The sequence below is a fragment of the Eutrigla gurnardus genome (assembly GCF_963514095.1).
Source record: "Eutrigla gurnardus genome assembly, chromosome: 16".
Classification (NCBI taxonomy): Eukaryota; Metazoa; Chordata; class Actinopteri; order Perciformes; family Triglidae; genus Eutrigla; species Eutrigla gurnardus.
Genome location: NC_139927.1, coordinates 12,053,347 through 12,072,534, shown reverse-complemented (window position 1 = coordinate 12,072,534; position 19,188 = coordinate 12,053,347). Strand labels below are relative to the sequence as shown.

General features: G+C 44.2%; 1 protein-coding gene across 2 annotated transcripts in view; it reads left to right on the top strand.

Annotated features, from left to right (window-relative positions):
* The first annotated feature begins 2,653 nt into the window (after positions 1–2,653).
* The window catches only part of slc24a4b (solute carrier family 24 member 4b), a 29,442-nt gene continuing 12,907 nt past the window's right edge, over positions 2,654–19,188 (top strand). The window contains exons 1-3 of one of the 2 annotated variants that reach the window (XM_084030401.1): positions 2,654–3,215; positions 8,326–8,430; positions 18,203–18,279. In XM_084030401.1, the coding sequence (XP_083886527.1) occupies positions 3,053–3,215; positions 8,326–8,430; positions 18,203–18,279 (345 nt within the window). In that variant the 5' untranslated portion in view covers positions 2,654–3,052. The remainder of the gene's footprint in view (positions 3,216–8,325; positions 8,431–18,202; positions 18,280–19,188) is intronic. The other variant, XM_084030400.1, reaches the window with a different exon arrangement.

Below are 19,188 nucleotides of genomic sequence, written 5' to 3'. Positions count from 1 at the left end.
TGCAGATCAGCGGCCATTCACGGGAGGCAAAGGAGGCCATGTATGTATGTTTGACCAAGCCAGGGAGTGTAAAGCAGTGGCTAAATCTCTGTAAGCAGGCCCTGGCACTGCCTCCCAATTGCCTGCCTGCTGTGTGGGCAGGGGCCCGGAGGGAACTAATCCCTTGGCATGGGCGACACATGTTGATGTGTACGTCTGTGTCTGTGTCTGTGTGTGTGTGTGTGTGTGTGCAGAAGACCCAAGCTGCTGGATGAAGACAAGACCTGGCGCGAGATTCAGAAAGCCCCGACTAATAACCTGCAACGCCTAACTAGCAGCCTTCACACAAAGTCTTGGATGCTCAGAGATGGCGGGCAACGCATTTGGAGGTCTGCCTCGTACTGTACCGTCAGGGACAGCCCCCATGTTACGTAACCTCGGGTCTGTGGGAGATTGCGTCGGAGTGTGAGGCCTTTGACCCTTACATGCTGCTCAGTTTTTTTGCTTAAGTGGGCATGCGAAAGCTGACAAGCTGTTTCAGCCTTGTCAACCTGTGTGTGTGTGTGTGTGTGTGTGTGTGTGGATGGACAGTTAAGGTGACCCCCAGCAGGCCTGGAGGCAGCGAGAGCAGCTTCTCAAGACTCACAAGTCCCCCAACACTTGTGTGTGCTGTTATATGCTTACCCGTGTTGAAGAAAGAATAAAGATGTCATACTAAAAAAACACAATAGTGCAGAACGTGACCACGCAATAGCACAAATTGTCTCATCAAATAAGCTTTCATTACCTTCAGGCAGAGCTAGCCGCTTCCCCCTATTTCCAGTCTTTATGTTAAGCTAAGCTAAGGGACTCCTGAGGCTAGCCTTATATTTAAAGTGACAGACACAACAGTGGTATAAATCTTCTCACCTAACCCTCGGTAATTCTCTAATAGCGGAATCAGCGTTTTTCCTAAGATGTGGAATTTAACGTTGTTGCAACCGGGAAATCTGCTGTTAAACGATTGAGCTACTAAATGAGATTATTAAAAGTCCAGTAATGGGGAGGAGACTTCATTGGGAGCAGCAGAAGTACAGCTTGCTGATAACAGAGGAGATCCGCATTAGAAGTCTTTTTCTCACCAACACTTCTGCAAATTGTGCTTTTCAAACAAAACAATATCTCTTCTGTGTGTTGTTCAAGGATTCAAGGATCATTTATTACACAGGGGAAGTACAATGAAACGCAGGGCAAGAACAATGAACAAAAGAGATACTATTCCTAACTGCAACATCAAATTACCATAGCATTATAACTGGCATAACTATATCCAAGTGTAATGTCCATTCACTTATTGATCTTCCCTTAGAATGTACTTTTTCTGAGTCCAGGGAATGAAACTGTCCAATTATTCCCCTGTGAAGTCACAGATAACAGGTGAGCGACGACACCTGAGCTTCACCGATCACATGGAGTCCACCGCGTCCTGAGTTGGCCTGCTGGGTGACACATTTGCAGGGCTGCCAACTACCAAACACTAATTAGGGGTGTAGCGGAGGCAGTTCCACTCAGCATTTTAAGCTGACATACACATTCGTAGGAAAATTCATGACACATAAAAGTGAGGCTCTTTCATAGGAATGCCTTTTCTCAATACACTGCAGATTTCTTTTCTCTCTCTCTATCTCTCTATACTAGTAATTGGTTGCCTTATGATCACTGACTGCAGGACATATTTTACCCACGTTTAATTTACAACTGCCACAGTGACACAGAGGTCCCCATTACATTAGTCATTTCTAGTATGTGGAGGTCTTACAGCTCTGTTTGTGTGAAGCCATTTTCTGAAGCCATTATAAACTTGGCAACAACAAAAAGAAAAGAAAAAAAAACCTTAAGGGCAATGAGAAATGATTTCACGGTTGTGCATTTAGAAAGGGGGCAGCCTGATGCCCATGAGCCTGAAGATCTATAACCTCAATTATTCAGCATAATATCAAAACGAGGAAAGCAGGTGACTTTGGAGGCCAGTTATTAAAGGGGCTGTGCTCAGAACCCAGAAAGATATTGGATTTGGTTTCATAACACGGCGGAGTTGTTTGGAGCGGCGTGATACGGGGCTTGCCTCATCGCACAAATCCAACCTGTTTGTGTAAACGTGAACGATGTCGGGATATACCCGGGGTGATCGATGAGCAGCTGTGCGTTGGTGTCAGCGTGGATAGGATTTTTTTTTTGTTTCCCCTCTCCCTGGCTGTTTGCACAAGCAGTCCTCGGGAAAGTTAAAGGGACCCGGTCTCATTGAAGGGCGCGTATAGGCGAGGAGGGCAGCTTGGCGGTCCTCTCTCTCATTCAGCACGGCTTTCCTGCACTGAGGAGGAACTCGTGTGAAAAAAGGGGGGGGAGGGTGGTGGTGGTGGTGGTGGTGGGGGGGAGGCGCCCGAGCCGAGGAGAGCTGCACACGACTGCCGGCCGAACACAACAATTAACCTTGATGAGCACACAGATTGCTTTCACTTAACGGACGCAGGTGCGTGGAGTTGGCGACGCGGCGCAGCTGAGCGACTCCACGTCTGTGGCCGCACGCTGACGCATTTTTATGCCAAACACAAACTACACGTTGCGAGGATATTGCAGCTGATGGCTCTATTTTTTTTCTCTCTCTCTCCCCCCCTCTCTCTCTCTCTCTCTCTCCACGGGACAAGGATACACGTTGCGATGGGTGCCCGTCCGATAGCCACCATTGTGCAGAGTCTGAAATCGGAAGCGCTGCTGATTTGATTTGATTTGCTTATTTTTTTTGGGGGGGGGACCTTTATCGGAATTTGACCGCCGTGTCATTGCCCAGCCTACCAGTCCCAGCAGCTAAAAAGGCATCTTCTTTTCACGGCGGAAGGCAGGGGGGGTTGGAGGGGAAACTGTCCGCTTCAGTACTCTTCCATCTGCGTCCTGGACGGCTTGAAATGAGGACCACATCCCGGCTGTGTTGCGTGTAGGAAAAAAAGAGGCGAGCGGGGCGGCAGTTTGGTTCGGCTTTCAAGGACGAAAAGAAAAAAAAAAAAAAAGAAAGTGGCCGCCGGCCGAGCTGCGAAGCATGGAGCGGGACGACACCGACACCGTGAGCGCGTCCAAAAAGACAATAATCGCCAAGATATTTAAAGTTCGCAAGAGGAGGGAGATGCTTTTCGTCCAGGTGTGCTTTATCTGCAGTGTCCTCTTCGTGGCGTGGGGCATGTCGGCGCTGTTGACCAAGACAGGTAAGTGGTGGTGTGTGTGTGTGTGTGTGTGTGTGTGTGTGTGTGTGTGTGTGTGTGTGTGTGTGTGTGTGTGTGTGTGTGTGTGTGTGTGTGTGTGTGTGTGTGTGTGTGTGTGTGTGTGTGTGTGTGTGTGTGTGTGTGTGTGTGTGTGTGTGTGTGAGGGGGGGAGGAGGGGAGAGGGGGGGCACTGCTGAGATGCACCGGTGCACGGGGGAGCTGGACGGAGCGGAGCGGTTTCGAAATCTGCAGTGAAATCATGCACCCACGCGCACACAAGTCCGGCTCATTGTAATTCCGGAGCATCGAACATCAAAAGGAACCGACGGGGCCTGCACGCGCACACGGCAAGGGCACGAGATCCGAGCGTTATATGCGCGAGCGTGTTCACACAGGAGCAAGGTCCAAAATGCGCATGCGATGCCTCCTGATTGTGGGTTTCTAGTGTGTGTGTGTGACGTGTGTGTAGTTTCTATTAAAATGCAGTAAATGACCCAGGATTTACATTTTTTTGTGCAGCACCCCCTGTAGAAAAAGTCACGTTACTGTCAGGTTATTTTTCTTTCACCTCAATGTTGGAAACACGCGTCTGTCTGTCCGTGTATATGCCGCAGTGTGCGCGCCGTGGCAGCGGCACATTTTTAATTTGAGAAGCTCATCATCACGGCAGACGCGCGGCGCACACCTCACGCTCCGCATGCACGCAACGATCCCAGTTAACCGATCCCAGAGCGATCACATTTTTTCCCCCTAGTTTGTTTGGCGCTTGACCTTTTTCTTCATATTTTTTATTATTTATTTATTTATTTTCTCCTTTTGGCGCCAGGCACATCGTCGGTCACACCACAGCGGAGCTCAGGGTGGTTGGTTAGTGCCGGCATCATCGCGTCTGGCGCGGGGCTTCACGCACCGTCGCACACACTGGATCACCTCGATCACGCTCCAGCATCATCACGCTTTCAGGTTCCCCGTGGCCATCGAGGGATGCTGATTTCCACGCAGAGACCACTGACGATCATTTTAGGGGAAGGGGGCGGGGGGGGGGGGGGGGGGACTCGGATGCGTTCGCCCGGTCAACGTTACAGTATTCATTGATGCGCGAGGTGTACGCAGAGCGAACGACACTTGGATGGCCGATAAATCGTGCGATTCCCCCCATGCAGGCAGGCAAGCACGCGCACGCACGCACGCACGCACACGTCAAAACTCTTACCTCAGGCCCGTGCAAACACTGACACGCAGAGCATCCCACACAGCCTCGCCATCCAGTTATGCAATCCAACGAGCAACCTTGACATTTTGCTGGTGAAGAATGATATGTGACACAACACCACTGGGTTCAGAGGTTAACTAGACGGAAACACATCCCGAGCAGAGTGCTGTTCTTACCAAGGGCATTGGTGAAACTGTGCAGGGCCGAGATTGAATCAAGGGGGGGACTCGCTGCTCGGCTTTAAATAAGAAATGATTGCATGTGGGAATGGGAGACGAGAGGGCTTCTGACCCTAAACCCCAGACCCTGTTGTGGGATCTGTCCATCTGCAACCACTTAAGCAGCTGTGTTCACCACAACTCCTATTTGACTGTCGATCCCCAACTGATGTATCAGGAGTTTTATTAATTACATTAAAAAACAACAAGAGGCTTAAAAGATTATTCAGGAATGATATCATACAGGCGAGTGCAAATCTCTTATCTCCAAAGGCAGGCACTGGGAGTCAAAGTAAGCCCCCCCTCTGTCACTAATGGCTTGCCTTTTTTTTTTTTTTTTTTCATTTAATCAAGTTTGCCTGACCCGCACAGTGACTGTCATTTGGGGGTATTTGACAGAAGGCATCTCTCGTGAGTGTCAGTCTGTTTGACCATGGCGGCGGCGGTGGGGGCATTTCAAGGTGACATGCAAGAGAAGTGTTTAATGAGAGGGAACCCAAAATCCCCTTTGCACCCACGAGGCCCAAAGCTCACCATAATCAGATAATTGAATAGCTATCATCTCTCATCCATCAACAACGGGCAAACACGCATTTGTCATGTCACCAAAACCTGTGCCACGTGTTCGCTGCCCATTTGATTGATAGTAGTGTAGGGGGGGGTGGGTGTTGATGCGCTGAATGGTCCAGATGGATGGGATTTGATGTACTACTCCTGGGTTAAATCTCCACGAAGAGGGGTGGGGCACTGCATGCTGTCGTGCATGCTGATGGGCCTGCGTGTGATGGAGCTGCACATGGGGGGAGCAGGTGGAAACCGGTGTTTTGAGAAGCAGGGCAGGGCTCAGCTTTGTGGGCTCACAGTGATGGTCGGGGTTCAGCAACAGGAAGTTGAATACTCTTATAAGGAGAGCATCTTGGCTGCACAGAAAGATTGACAGATGAGTGTCCTTGGTCCTTCACCCTGCAGAGCTGATTGGACAGCGCTGGAGGATGGCATTCCTGCTGTGTCTCTGTAGAGTCTTTACTAGAATTGTGCTTATAGGCTTTTTAACCCAATTAAGCACTTTTCTTGTTTAATGTAACTGCAGTTAGAACAGGTATAAGATGTGCTTATCGGCTATACCTTTTTTTAAGGTGCATGTGTATCCCGACTTCACAGACCCCCAAATGATCTCTTATTTAAATGTATTACTGTGACGAGCAGCTAAAGAATTGAATGTATAAAGCTAAAAATGATTATTTTTTAATCATGCAGTCTGCATGAGTCAGACGAGTTTTGGCTTCAATAACACAGATGGGTTACCAAAGCTACTACTACTGATTTTCTCCAAACATTTATAGCTGGAGCCAAAGCAACTTTCCTTTCAATGTGCTTCCTTTAGGAATTTCTTTTAGCTGCAAGTCTGAAGACTTCTGGTAGATAAGGCGGCAGGTCAGACTTTTCAGCTGGGACGATGCTCGTCACAGAATCTCTTGGTGAATTTTTTAGTGGTTATTGATGAGCAGTGAGTTTAAAATGGCTCCTCTTTGCTCCCGACTTTACTTTTTTCACAAGGTCCCCACTATGCATTTTTTAAACGCCTTTGGGGTATAGGGTTGGTTTGCGTACAAGGTTTTCATCTCCTGAGTTCTGACATTTTTTATTATAAATAACTGTTCCCAGTCGGTACAAGAAAAGCAACCTTTCAGAGTTTCATGCCGTCATTGTCCCGGACATGTACATTTTGTTTACTGCCTTTAAGTAGGGACTTGTGGGAGGGAATTAAATGAACATTATGACCAGAGTTGGCTAGTGGGGGTTTAGCTTTGGCTGTGTAGGCATCTTTAATGCTTAAATGCAGGCAGCGCAGGTTCAAGCTTGCAATGTTAGACCAACAATAACACAGGTGCTTCTGGAGTGCATTTCAACTGTCATTGCACAGAGTCTGCAATTATGGTGGCTGCCTTTTGCAGCGTTTCTGCTCTGTGGGGATACAACACAACCATGCTTAAAAAATGCCAAATTATTGGCGTCTGATACATATCAGCTCAGTGTGGAACTCCCTCCATGGAAATTTGAGATCGCCACATTTGGTTGGCGAATGTTGGCTCCCGAATTGCAGCTTCCGATTTGGCAGTTAAGGGGAAAGTTCAGGGAAACTTTAGTTAAATTGCTCAGCGACCAATCCTCAGTTCTTGGCTCCATCTTACTGTTACGAAAGCGTGTTTAGACATTTTAGGTAAAGCCTTAACGCCGTCTGAAACCTGCTTTTCAAACTGATGGAATCTTTGTCCTTTCTCCAAGTCTGCCTCGAAGCCCCTCCAGAATCACGCCTTTTTATTGTTCTTCCTTTCAGATGCGTGGCAGGAAGCATGCACTACAATGAGCCACCCATGCGGTTACACACACACACACACACACACACAGGCACATGCATTCATCTTACAGGAAACATCAGGCTGACGTAAGATGAGATTTCATAGTTGTGGTCAACTGATCCTACCCATGACAGCCTGGAGAAATTGGATTGTTAGATGGATTGTCATGCAAACTTTTCCCAAAATATTAAACATCCAACTGTGTCCAATTGTAAATGTGATGCAGTCCATGTGCTCTATGCATGACTGTTTTTTGTATTATGTATGACAAAAGCGATTCTCCACCTCTCTGGTCTGACAGTAGACAATGTGTTATTGTGAGCGCAGATAGACTCAAACGGAGGAGTGAAACTGAGCCAACTAGTGAGGAGGAACAGGTTGATGACTGGAGGGTTTGGTGTTGTGTTCTGGAGAGCTGTGGGAAGCAGCAGTTTGCCCAGCGCCTGCTGATCGTCAGGCTGTCTAACTGCTCTGGATTAAAAGCCATTTAATGAAGACATTTCTGTGTCGGTACACCAAAAATATTGACGTGGAAGGTTGGAGAGTAGAAAATGAGAAGCGGTGCCTAAACTGGCAAATTGCCCTCCTGAGAGTGATCATATGGAGACATTTCCAAACGCACGGGTCACGCGAGTCCACTGTTGCGAAGTCTTTCGCGACCGTTGTGTAACCTACAACCAAAAGCTGGCGGGGCGGTAGTCTGTACAACTTGTACACAAGTAAACACAGGCCATCTGTTCTCGGGGTATTTCCTAGTGATCTGCTCATAACTGGCTATACAGCAATACTTTTAAATCATCCGGCCGCACCTCATTGTCAATTCAACACTGCGTTTTTCGTGTGGTCGCACTTCCTGTTCAAAACGCCACTCCGCTTTGTTACTGATTTCACATAATAGATTTGGTACGGCCGTTTGTATGTCCTCATTATGGAAGGCTTAAGTGCAGTTTAATGAAAAATGAAACTTGTACGCTCCTCCTCCTCGCTCTCCCGCCGCTCAAACATAATGGCCCCGGCAGCTGCATGTGTTATGGCTGCCGCCGGATGAAAATGTCATATCTACACAAATGAAAAACTTTTAAGGGATTAAAGAAATGCAACCGTATTTGGATTAATGACCGTGATCATGGTCATGGATGTTTGGGGTCATTGACATGCACGAGAGCAGCCATGTTGGTTTTGATTGCTGTTTTTACAATGTGCAAAATGGGAGTTTTAAGGTGTCCCTGCGGCAAAAGAAAAGCCTCCTAGGACCATCTTTCCCATTAACCTCCAATATGTGCTTGCACACTTGGCTAGAGCTGTTTGTGTTTGTGTTGCAGGCCATGGGATGATCGTGGAGGGACATCCGGACCAACACTGGGGAAGACGGCTAATGGCTTCAGTACCAGACAACGATACGGAGCAGAAGAACTGTTCAGCGCCAGGTATGCACTTATCAACCGTCGATCCACAGAGTTATCTCTCAACTCTGTGGGTTTCCTCACCTCCACAAAGTTTTTAACTTCTTTTTTAGGTGGATGTTTTGGTTTCATGCCCCGAAAAGAAAGAAAGAGAGGAAAAAACAAACGAACAAAAAAAACAATCTGCTACCTGCTCAGCACCAAATAGCAGACAGAGTTGGCGGCTATCTGGTGAACATAGCATTTAGAAGCTAAAGAGCCAGAAGTTTCCCCTTTTGGATGTATTCTATATATGTTATGTTCTAATAAGCTTCAATGATGCTGATCTCGGCTCAGAATGCCCCAATGAATAATAATAATAATAATAATTATTATTATAATCTTTATTCAGACACAATGGAAGGTCCATAGTACAGTATAAAATAGCACAATTTATAGCCAAAATATAGCAATTCATATATAGAGCAAAAATATAGCAAATAATATAGAGCAAAAATATAGCTATTAATAGTGAAAATATAGCTATTAATATATAGAAAAAATAGAGCAATTAATATATAATACAATCCATATAAATGTCATAAAAACTCAAAGTAACATCCAATAGCTGTGGAGTGTTTGAGTTGATCTGCCGCTTTCATTGGACCTCCTATTATTCTGACTCAGTTTTGAATACTTGCACTGCAATAAGCACTGAAAGGGCTATTAAAAGGCTCAGGTATTGATTTATGTTACAGCATCTGTACACTTAAAGCATTATCTATAATTATACTGGGTTTTGTGCTGACAGTTCCACTGCTGACTTCTGCATCAGGCTATGTGTTTTTTTTTATGATATTATGATTGAAATGCAATGGCAAGATGTCATTTGAATTACCTCATTGAAGCCGTCTGTGATCCTGCATGACTCAGTGAGAAAAACATCAAATTCAAGGAGCATGCATTGGAGGCTCATTAGTATAATTTCATGATAAATATGTAATTCTGGTACCGTTACAAAAACATTTGAAGTCATATGGTGGAAACATATGTAAGAAGACTTGTTGAAGCCGGATTTGTAAACTTTGAGAATAATTATCTTTGCTAAATAAGGTGGAACTCAATATCGGGATTTATACTACAATTTGTGCTTGGCTAGCACAGAGAGGGTGACACCAGGGTGCAGACAATTTAGGAAGTAATTTAAATGTTTTTGCAGCATCACATGTGCCCCAGTGAGGACTAACTGCCTATTACTTCATTACCGGTCACAGCAGGCAGAATCCCTTTAGGGGATTAGTGAATCATCGTTGTTGTAACATGCTATTTTTGCTCTATATTTTTTAAAAGAAGAAAAACAAACCTTTTTTTTAACACCACAGATATCGAACCATTCAGTATTGTGACCATTTGAATGTCACAGTGGGGTCCTACTGAAATGAGTACCAAATGACAAGATTATGTGCTTGAAGTTTTCCTCCTAATCCTCCAGATTACCTTTTTTTTTTTTTTCATTCAAATGTCTTCCGCACCGGATTGTACTACACATTCCACTCATTTCTCGGCGGCTCTGCTCCTTCCTCTGATCCCACCACTGCCTGTGGTGCACCACTGTGACCTGATCATATGACTCTTTGTACTTTGGGTCATAGTTTTGTGAATAATCCAGTCATAGATGAAGATTTCAGGCAACTCACATGACCAGTTGTTCTGTTTGTACCAGTTGTGGGCAATGTGAGTGTCTCTCTGACTTTTTTTTATTATTTTTTTTATATACCTTTGATGTTGCCTTTACAATATGTATTATAGTGCAAACACAGCACTTTAACCAGTAATTTAGACTTCTAAGCTGAATTCTCTGATAGTGGATTGTTAAAAATGAAATTGTTCTCAGTGGAGTTTGGTATGTTTGAAGACTTTGATGTTGAAATTAGGGACCAAATAAATAAAATCACTGTATACGTATCTTGAAAATGACACTTAATTTTAGAAATATCTTGCAAACAAATGTTCTTCTTGGTAAGATGAAAAGACACAAGCTTCTATTCTAATGACATTTATAATGGACAGGATTTAAAGAAACCTTTTCATATTCGGTTCATGATTACTTTACTTTTTAGCTCAGCTTCTTACTCACCAACTCTGTATGTAGAGATTCAGGAATTGCAACATAAACTTTCTAAAGCTTTTGAGGTCAAGCAAAGTTTGAAACGCTTGTCTGTCAGTCTGAATCGCAACAAATAACTTACTGTTCATGTTGCACTTATCGGTGCTTTTTACTGCTCATGAAATCCCACAAGGGAGATGAGATGACATCATCAGTCAACATGAGTCATGGATGTTCATGCTCTTCTGTGATGACAGACTTGTTCACCCTCTACGTATTTCCCAAGAACCGAATAAAAAATTATTGTTTCCCCGACTCTCACAATAAGTGAGATGTTTTAAAAAAAATTTTTTTATCACTGATCCGTTTGTTTGTCCAGAACTGCTGATCCAGCAGCGGACCGGCAATGGCACTGGTGTGCAGGCCTCCGGGGGCAAGCACTAACCACGGATGGACCCCGGCTCGATGGGATGAGAATTATTATTGGAGGGTTTTTGGTTTTATGCTGAGTGTGTGCAACATCTGAAGCTCAGTTTAATTAAGCTGCCGTTTGTGGGCTGCATGGATTGCACTCTGCCAGCTTTTGTCTCTCTGCTTTTTCCTCATCACTTTTTTCTGTGAGCAGCCAGGGAGCCCTTTTCTGGGTTCACGGAGCGCTAATGTTATTTTTGCTTGTCCTGAGATTTCTGCTGCTAAGGCAGCCATTCATCATAAGGCTTTTTTTATTTATTGGCCTTTCAGTAATAACTCCTAGAAAACAGGTGCTGTTCAAACTGTTTGTTGTTCTCCTGCCGGATTACAATACTTTTAAACTACAAAGGCTTAAAACTCTTTGCAAGGGGCTGATTAAATATTTTCTGGATACTTTCATCGGTCACATGTAGACCTTGAGATGTGTTTCCCCTGTAGCAGTCCCATGACATGTGAGAAAAGGTTTCACATAACTGTTTAGCAAGTAGTGGCTGTTTATTTTTTTATTTCCAAAATGAAATTGTTTTCCGAGCCCTTTCAGGCTGTTTGAGGAGTGTGACCAGAGATGTGTGTTCTGCCGTTTGACTTGAGGTTTACTCGGGGATAGAGAATATTAGATCATATTCCCCCTTGTGGGACTGACGGATGCCAACTGTGGAGCAAAGAAAATTGGAGAGGGGGGCAGAGCACCGTGGCTAATGTTTTCTGTGGGAGGAATAATTTGCTTTTAATAAAGATGCTGGGAATATATCGAAACACTCCCACTTGAGTGGCGTGATTAACCCGGCGGATGACGGAGGCAGCGGCGGCGCAAAAAGAAGTGAACAACAAAGCGAAAGGTTTTAGTATGACTGGGTTTGTCCTTTTGAATTAATCCCACGGGATTGGATTGTAGTGGTTTTAGATACGGCTCTAATCTGCTCACAGGCCGGAGGTGCACATGTTGCATGTTAGAAAAGTGCCGCGGGTGAGGAGGGAACCGTCGGTGACACTGGCCCGAATGCGGAAGTGCAAAAAGCTTTGCAGTGTTGATTCGGTGTGAATGTCTGTTGGTGAGAACAAGAGGGAGGATTTGTGGCAAACAAGGGGATGGAGTGTCTTTTTTTGGGTGGGCAGGCAGGACGTTTTGGCGGCAACACAAGGGCTAAATCTGCCAGTGGGTGGCAGCCAATCCACGTTGTGAATGCAGGTTCGTCAACTCCAGGGAAATACCAGAAGAAGGCTTTTTAAAAGGGAATTAAACAAGCGGGGATTATGCTGCAGTGCATAATGGAAACTGACCTCACTTTGCTTCTCGCTCGCATGCCAACAGCGGAGCGATGCAGCCGGCGAGCGGCCACGCAGTCACGAGCACCTGCACGGAGCACTTTCTGTGCTGCGCAGTTCAAACGCGCCTGACCTCTTTATGTATTCACATTCTGTTCTGCTTCAGATTTTGCAGCCTCATAAATTGAACTTTTCTTTGGCTATTGCTCCTTTTTATTAATTAAAACAGAGAGGACATATCACCAGGTTTAAAGGCGCGTAGTCGCAGCAGCTCTATTTGCTTGCTATTGCAGATCCATACCACACCCTGAGGGAGCAGTTTACCTATTTTTTCCTGTGCAAAGCTGAATGCATATGTCTCAAAGCGGCTTCCCCTTTAGGTTATTGAACCAGGGGGAAGCTTCTGGTCCACCAGCTTGGCCTCTTTCAGCAGTCTCTCTCTCCCCCCCCCCCTGTCTAATAGGTATGCGAGTGTGTTCATGCAGGTGAAATTGCATGTGTTTTGAGCATGTGAAAGCAGCTGCACATGTGATGTTTGAGCATGTGAAAGTATCGACCTAACAAGAGGATTATCGCGTGCGTTTTAGGTTGACTCGAGCCCCTGACCTTTTCAGGACTTATTGTTTCTATGTGACATAGATTTTCCACTAAAGCCACTTGTGATTTTTGTTGTCATGTTTACAAGACTGGCTGATGTCTCTAATTTCCCAGCTTGGGATCAATAAAGTATATCTATCTATCTACTGCAGTCAAGTCATGCTGCACACTGAAGCAAACTAATTATCCAGTCAACTAATAATGACCCAGAGGAATCCTTCTCCGCTGAAGTCTGTTTGACTACTGTACTGGCGTGTCCACTGTATTCTGTTAATGACCTGGCTGTGGGTCCGTGACAGAAGGTAGCACCGGGCACTCTGCCAAAACATTTTGTTCACACCGTAATTTCATTGGGCTATTTTTTAACATGAGATGGCATTGTATTTTTCTCTTAAAACATTCATGGCCCAACTTTTTTTATTTTTTTATTTTTTTTAAATCCAGGCCACCAGTGGAGACTGGCCTGCTCTGTGCACACTGTCCTGCCAGTCCTCCTATCTCTGGGACAACAGACGGCATCGGATACTGAGCGCTATTATGTAACGGCACCATAATATCTGGAATATTACCAGATTAAGGAATAATAATTGCACAAATGTAAAGAATGGTTGGTATCCTCTGGCTTTAATACCTCAATAAATTAAGGTTGCCCAAGCAGATTTTTGCATTTAAGACTTATGTGGCCTGTGTAGAGACAATATATGCAAGACTTGATATTTTATAAAATGTATTCAGTGTTAAATAACTGAACTTAATTTGTGTTACTCATTGTGCAGCAGTGCCACAACAAGAATCCAAAGACAAAGAAGGAAATGAAACTAGGCCTAAGGGACTATGTTGGCAACACCAATGACAAAATATTTTACAATAAGTATTGAATTGGCCCAACTTGTATTTTTATTCATTAGTAACTAAAAGAGGCAAAGCACAAAGAATAAACCATTTTTTTTATGGAGTAATTGTAACATTGCTGCCAATCGTACATTAAAAATGTAGTTGTCGGTTGCCATATTTGTAGCAAACATAACAAAATGGTGAAAATCACTTAATTGTTATTAATAAAAAGAAATAAATAGAAATAACTTCTGTCGACCTGAGTGAGTTAGGCCCAATATGTCGAGCTGAATTTGAATTAGGATGGATAGGGGAGTTTTTATGCTGCCAACACTTTTTTTGAGGACTCTGCGTGGACTTGTCATTACTTCTGGGGTTGATAAGAAGAGGAGGGGTTGGGGAGACGGATGAACAAAAGTGTTGCCAGTAATTTCTTGCATAAGCGGCACAGTCAGGTGTCCAAACAGAGAATCCAGGGTTTATTTATAGATTTTCTAGCTCGGCTTCGGGAGAGGACTTGTTTTTTTGCCTCCTGGTCCAAACATCCCTTGTTCACGCTCTCGCTCCTCCAACAAAGACATCAGCCCCACGCAAACGCAAGAATGGCAGCATAGATGCAAGTTTGAACTAAGCTTTTTATTTTTGTACAATCAACCTTGGTGAAGCAGAACACCCTTTATTCTGACAGCAGAGACGAAGCCCCGCCCCCTCTGACGGACCACCACGGGACCTTTCCAAAACAAAAGGTCCCGTGGGAGGCTTTTCAGGAAGTGAACCTGGTTGGAGACGTGTAACCATGGTAACCCGAGCCAACCTCATGTGACAAAACGATTATTTGTGGGACTCATTAAGTCTGAATTAATTTGGTATATATATTACTTAAGTGGAGTCTTGTACTTTCACGGAAGCAGTATTGACGTTACAGAGCTGACCGTTTTTTTTTTTTTTTACTTTATTGAGAAAGTTCATTTACAATATAAACATAGAAAACATGTCATTAACACCTCTCAGTATACATAACAGGCACATTGGATAGAAAGGATAGCTTAAAATGTATACAATTATATATAATACTTCAGAAAGGAACAGAAATAAATTAAATACACATGAAATAAATTATAAAATAAGGAGAGAGAAGAAAAGAGAGAGCTGACCGTTATGAACGTTGGCGTTACTACCATATTGCACAGTACGTCGTACTGTAATATTCACGTAGGCTACTATTGGTTTGTTCATTAGCGTAAATGGCATGTCGGTATTTTCGGGCGCACCTGTGCCTTTTGTACCGGGATGTCCTAAATATAATAATAACAACAATAATGTTACTCATCACTACTTGCCTCGGTCCAGCTGGATAAAACACGCCAGGTAAGCTTGCGTTAAATTTGGGACGCAGCGAAGTTACGCAGCTAGCTAGCTAGCTAGCGAAGCTAACGATGCCCGTGACGTACATTGTCCAAGACGAGAGATTTCTTTCACTGAGCGGTGTCACACAAAACTAAATGATACTACGACAGACCGACTACAAACTGCGACTTTCTTGACTTTTTAAATGGACAAACCGCATGTGTAATTCATTGCACAATTTAAACGTTGACTACTTTACGCATTTTCTTTAAAATAAGGTCCTTTAGGGGACACGAGAAGGGGCTCGTCTTTGCCTCTATATATTTAAATTTTTCAGTATTTCAAGAATATAATCTGCATTTTAATTCCAATTGAAATACTTGTTAGTCGTAGCCCTTAGCTCTCGGCATTCATGATGCTGTAACCAGCAGATGTTTGGTCCTTTTTGCTTGATACATTATTTGAATGATTTAAAAGTAAACCGTCAGCTAATACATCTGCAAGAAAATATAGGCTTATCTACAACATATAAAAATATGACTCCTCCAATTTACTTCTAGACGCATAAATCAGCTGAGCCACATATTGTTTATGATTCTATTTATGGGCCTCATTTGGGATGCATCACTTAAGCAATCTGTCTGTCGTCCCTGCTGTGTGTGTGTGTGTGGGTGTACGTCCTGTCCTGTCCTTGGGTGGGAAACGGCTGTGGAAGCATGTTCACGTCCGGTTTGACCTCCAAACAGTGAGGAGACACGGACCAACCCAGTAGATGCTGTCTGCTTGAATGTTTACAGGGACTGGGAGGTGACCCCTGCCTGCCAGTCATATCTCTGCTGTCATCCACCGTTTGCCATCGCCTACTTTTGACCTCGCTCCCAGCCATACCAGATTGTACACAGTGGCAAGGGGCTGAACAATGTAGCCAAAGAACATGGATGGCAATGGTATTTAATTATTGATTAATGGCAGACCTGCAGGTCTGGCGTCTGAACATGAAGCAGGAGGTGAAAAGGCTTGGACAGCAGGAAATTCATACCCGATACTTTCCCCCATGGTTTTATGTTTTCCAGAGGCGGAACGGGCAACCTTCAGCAGCTAGACTAATGTATGTTTGTGTGGGGGGTTGTCCATGAGGTATCAGTGGGAGTTTGTTTTCAGTCACCTATGAGGGCACAGGTGACAAATCGGTGGCGCTGCTGCGTGAGGCCGTCTGCTTTCAGACACGTTTCATTCAGCACATAAACCTGTCAGAATTGAAATGTGTTAAAGCTGCCTGCTGCAGTCGGTGTTGCTGTAAGATTTCAATGTCAGCCAGGTGTTCTCCAGTTTCTCATTATATTTAAGGTCATGAAGCCATTTCTCATATTTTTATTGATGTTTTGTCCTCCAATCAGTTGCATATACTGTCATGAAGGCAGACTTAATGCTCCAGTGAGAAACCGAAACTCAGTTGACGCGGGATAAAAGCAAAAAAAACAACCTACAATGCTATTTCTGGCGACGGTGTTGTACCACATTTCCATATATGTGATGTAATTGGGTGAAATGCATCATGCAGTTGATTAAGTGGGCTTGGACTAAACACTGTGGAGTGTTTTGATTTTCCTGTGCAGTGTTCCAAATGCTGCGCTGATTCAGTCGTGTGTACACACCATTGAATATCATTAAAAAAAAAAAAAACCGGTGAGGTTGGGACAGATGCAGTGAGAAGTCTCAGGTGAGCACTGTTCCACTTCACTAGTCCATATGCGACAAGGGCCCAAATCTTTCCTTTATTTTCAGGCTGGCTCAGTCTACAGCATTTTGTTTTCACATCATTTTGGCATTTGTATTTTTTTTAACAGAACTGTGCACAAGTTGTGCCACAGCAAAGGAGTCCCATCTACTTTATAATGATTATTTTTTATTTTTATACCTGCTCCAGGTATAGCAAGGTGGGTCGGTGCACCAATTTGATCCAGACTTCCCCTGGTTATTCACCTAGCACCATCATCAGGTGAAAATACTCGACAGTAACACAGCTGTTTACTGCTAATTAGTGAAACACACTGATCTAACATGGTAAACATCACACTGGCTATTATTGCCATTGTGAGCATCGTCATTGTGGGGGCAGAAAGAACAACTCTGCAGCACGAGTTGGCTGACTGGAAGAATCTTCTTTTATCAAGGGCATTTAATGTGTGCAAAAAAACACAAGAAGGCTGGATATTTATCAGTTGACCTCTAAGGGCTAGACACACATGGCCTCAAGATGCTGCACCTCCAAAACAGAAACTTCAAAATAAAAGTAAAAAAATATGAGTATTTAAAACTGCTAGAACAGTTAACTACAAACCCTCATAACGGTAACAATAAAAAAATAAAAAAAAACATTAATGCTGAAATCCATCATGCATTGTGAGCACTGTATAAACTCTCTGGTTTCATTCGGATAGTTTATTGCCTGCACTATAAGTCTAAATGTAATTTAGAGATGGCTGTAGGTATGCGGGTGTGTTGCAGGGCTGTTTCAAGGAGAGACGAGGGGTGAGTCCGCAGCTCGGGGGCCCAACAAGAACAGTTCTCCACAGATGCCAGGTCCGGTCAGGGAGACGGCCAGCTTCTGTCTCCAGCCAGGTGCACTGTGGAGCGGATGTGCTCTCAGAGATGTGGGCCGTATGGTGGTACCACGATCACGCTGTGTTCCAGCTGGAGCTCTGATGATGGATGATAAGTCCTCAGCATGGGAGGTTTTTTTTCTTTTCTGCCTGCCTGCTTCAATTCTGGATGACTGCAGGTTCTTAATATAGCCCAGGCTTTTACATCAGTTTTTGAGATGTGATTGTCGACTTTTTTGAGTGTTAAGAGCCATTTCAATCCTTTTTGGGGGTGGAATTCAAAGCCCTTGATTTGCATTTGACCCTTTCTGGCTGTGGTGTCCTGTTTTTTGGTATCCAAGACATGTCTGCTGTATTATTTGATCCAGTGGGAAGAGCTGGAACAAGAGGAGACGGAATGACACTCTGATACGTATCACAAGCAAACTAATTCGGTGTAAGCCCGCTGAGCCAACAGGGCACCCCAGGTCTGCTCCTCCTGAGACAGCCACCCATCATGAAGTCACGCAGCCCTTTCTGGGTGGCTGGGGGACGTTTACCTTGCTGTTATGCTGCTGATGTGTGGTGACTGTGACATTTCCTCTCTCCTCAGCAATACACGAGTTCCCCCAGGACATTTTCACCAGCGATGAACGCAAGAGTGGGGCCGTCGCGCTCCACATCATGGCGGTAAGATGACTTTATTATTTTTTTTGAAACCTGCTACACCTGCATCTTCACATCAGTAGAGCTCAGCTGGTTGCACATGGAATCTAGAAGCTTTTCACTTTATTTATTTTTTTAAGCCTGGAAGGTAAGGCTGGACTTATTGCTTAGCCACATAGTAAACATGCCACAGAGGAGCTTTTTAATGCTCAAATGATTATACAATGATCCTATCATGCATCTATTTTTGTGCAAAAATAACTAGTAAACTGCATGCAGATGTGAGGAAGATGTATAGGGAAGACAGAGGATGTGAGTTCAGTAGAACTTTGGGTGTGGAGGTGTGATGCTGTGCTGAGGAATGCAGTGGGATATGAAACCGAACACTCTGGGGATAGCTAAGCAAGTATGTTTATCACATATCTCCTAAGTTATTCTTGCTAAGGAGCAACCGCATTAATAGGGTGTATAATATAGTAAACAAAAAAGGGCCTGGTAGCAAATGTAGCGCTTGATTTAAAACCATCGGATATTAGCCGTGCAGTCTGTTGAATGTATTGCACATCGGAACAGCTGCAAAACTACATGATCTCGTTAATTGCATTTTACGGTTGTGAGTGTCGTAAATCCATGATGACTCTCAAAGGAGAGCTTCAACTCAGGTGCGTGTGATATGGAAAGCCCCATTAATGCGGTAGTGCCACTCTGAGGTTCGAAGTATTTTTAGTTTCAATTTAAGAATGATTCATTCAACAATGCTGGGTTTCTTGATGAATACAGGTACGGGACAGGAAATAAGGACAGGCATATGCCCATTATTCATACTGTATGAGCTGCTTCTCCACATGGAAAACTATTTTTGTCTACATTCAGTCATGCTAAGCTCCACTGACTTGACATAAAGCCACCTGTGGAGTTCAATAGAGTTCTTAA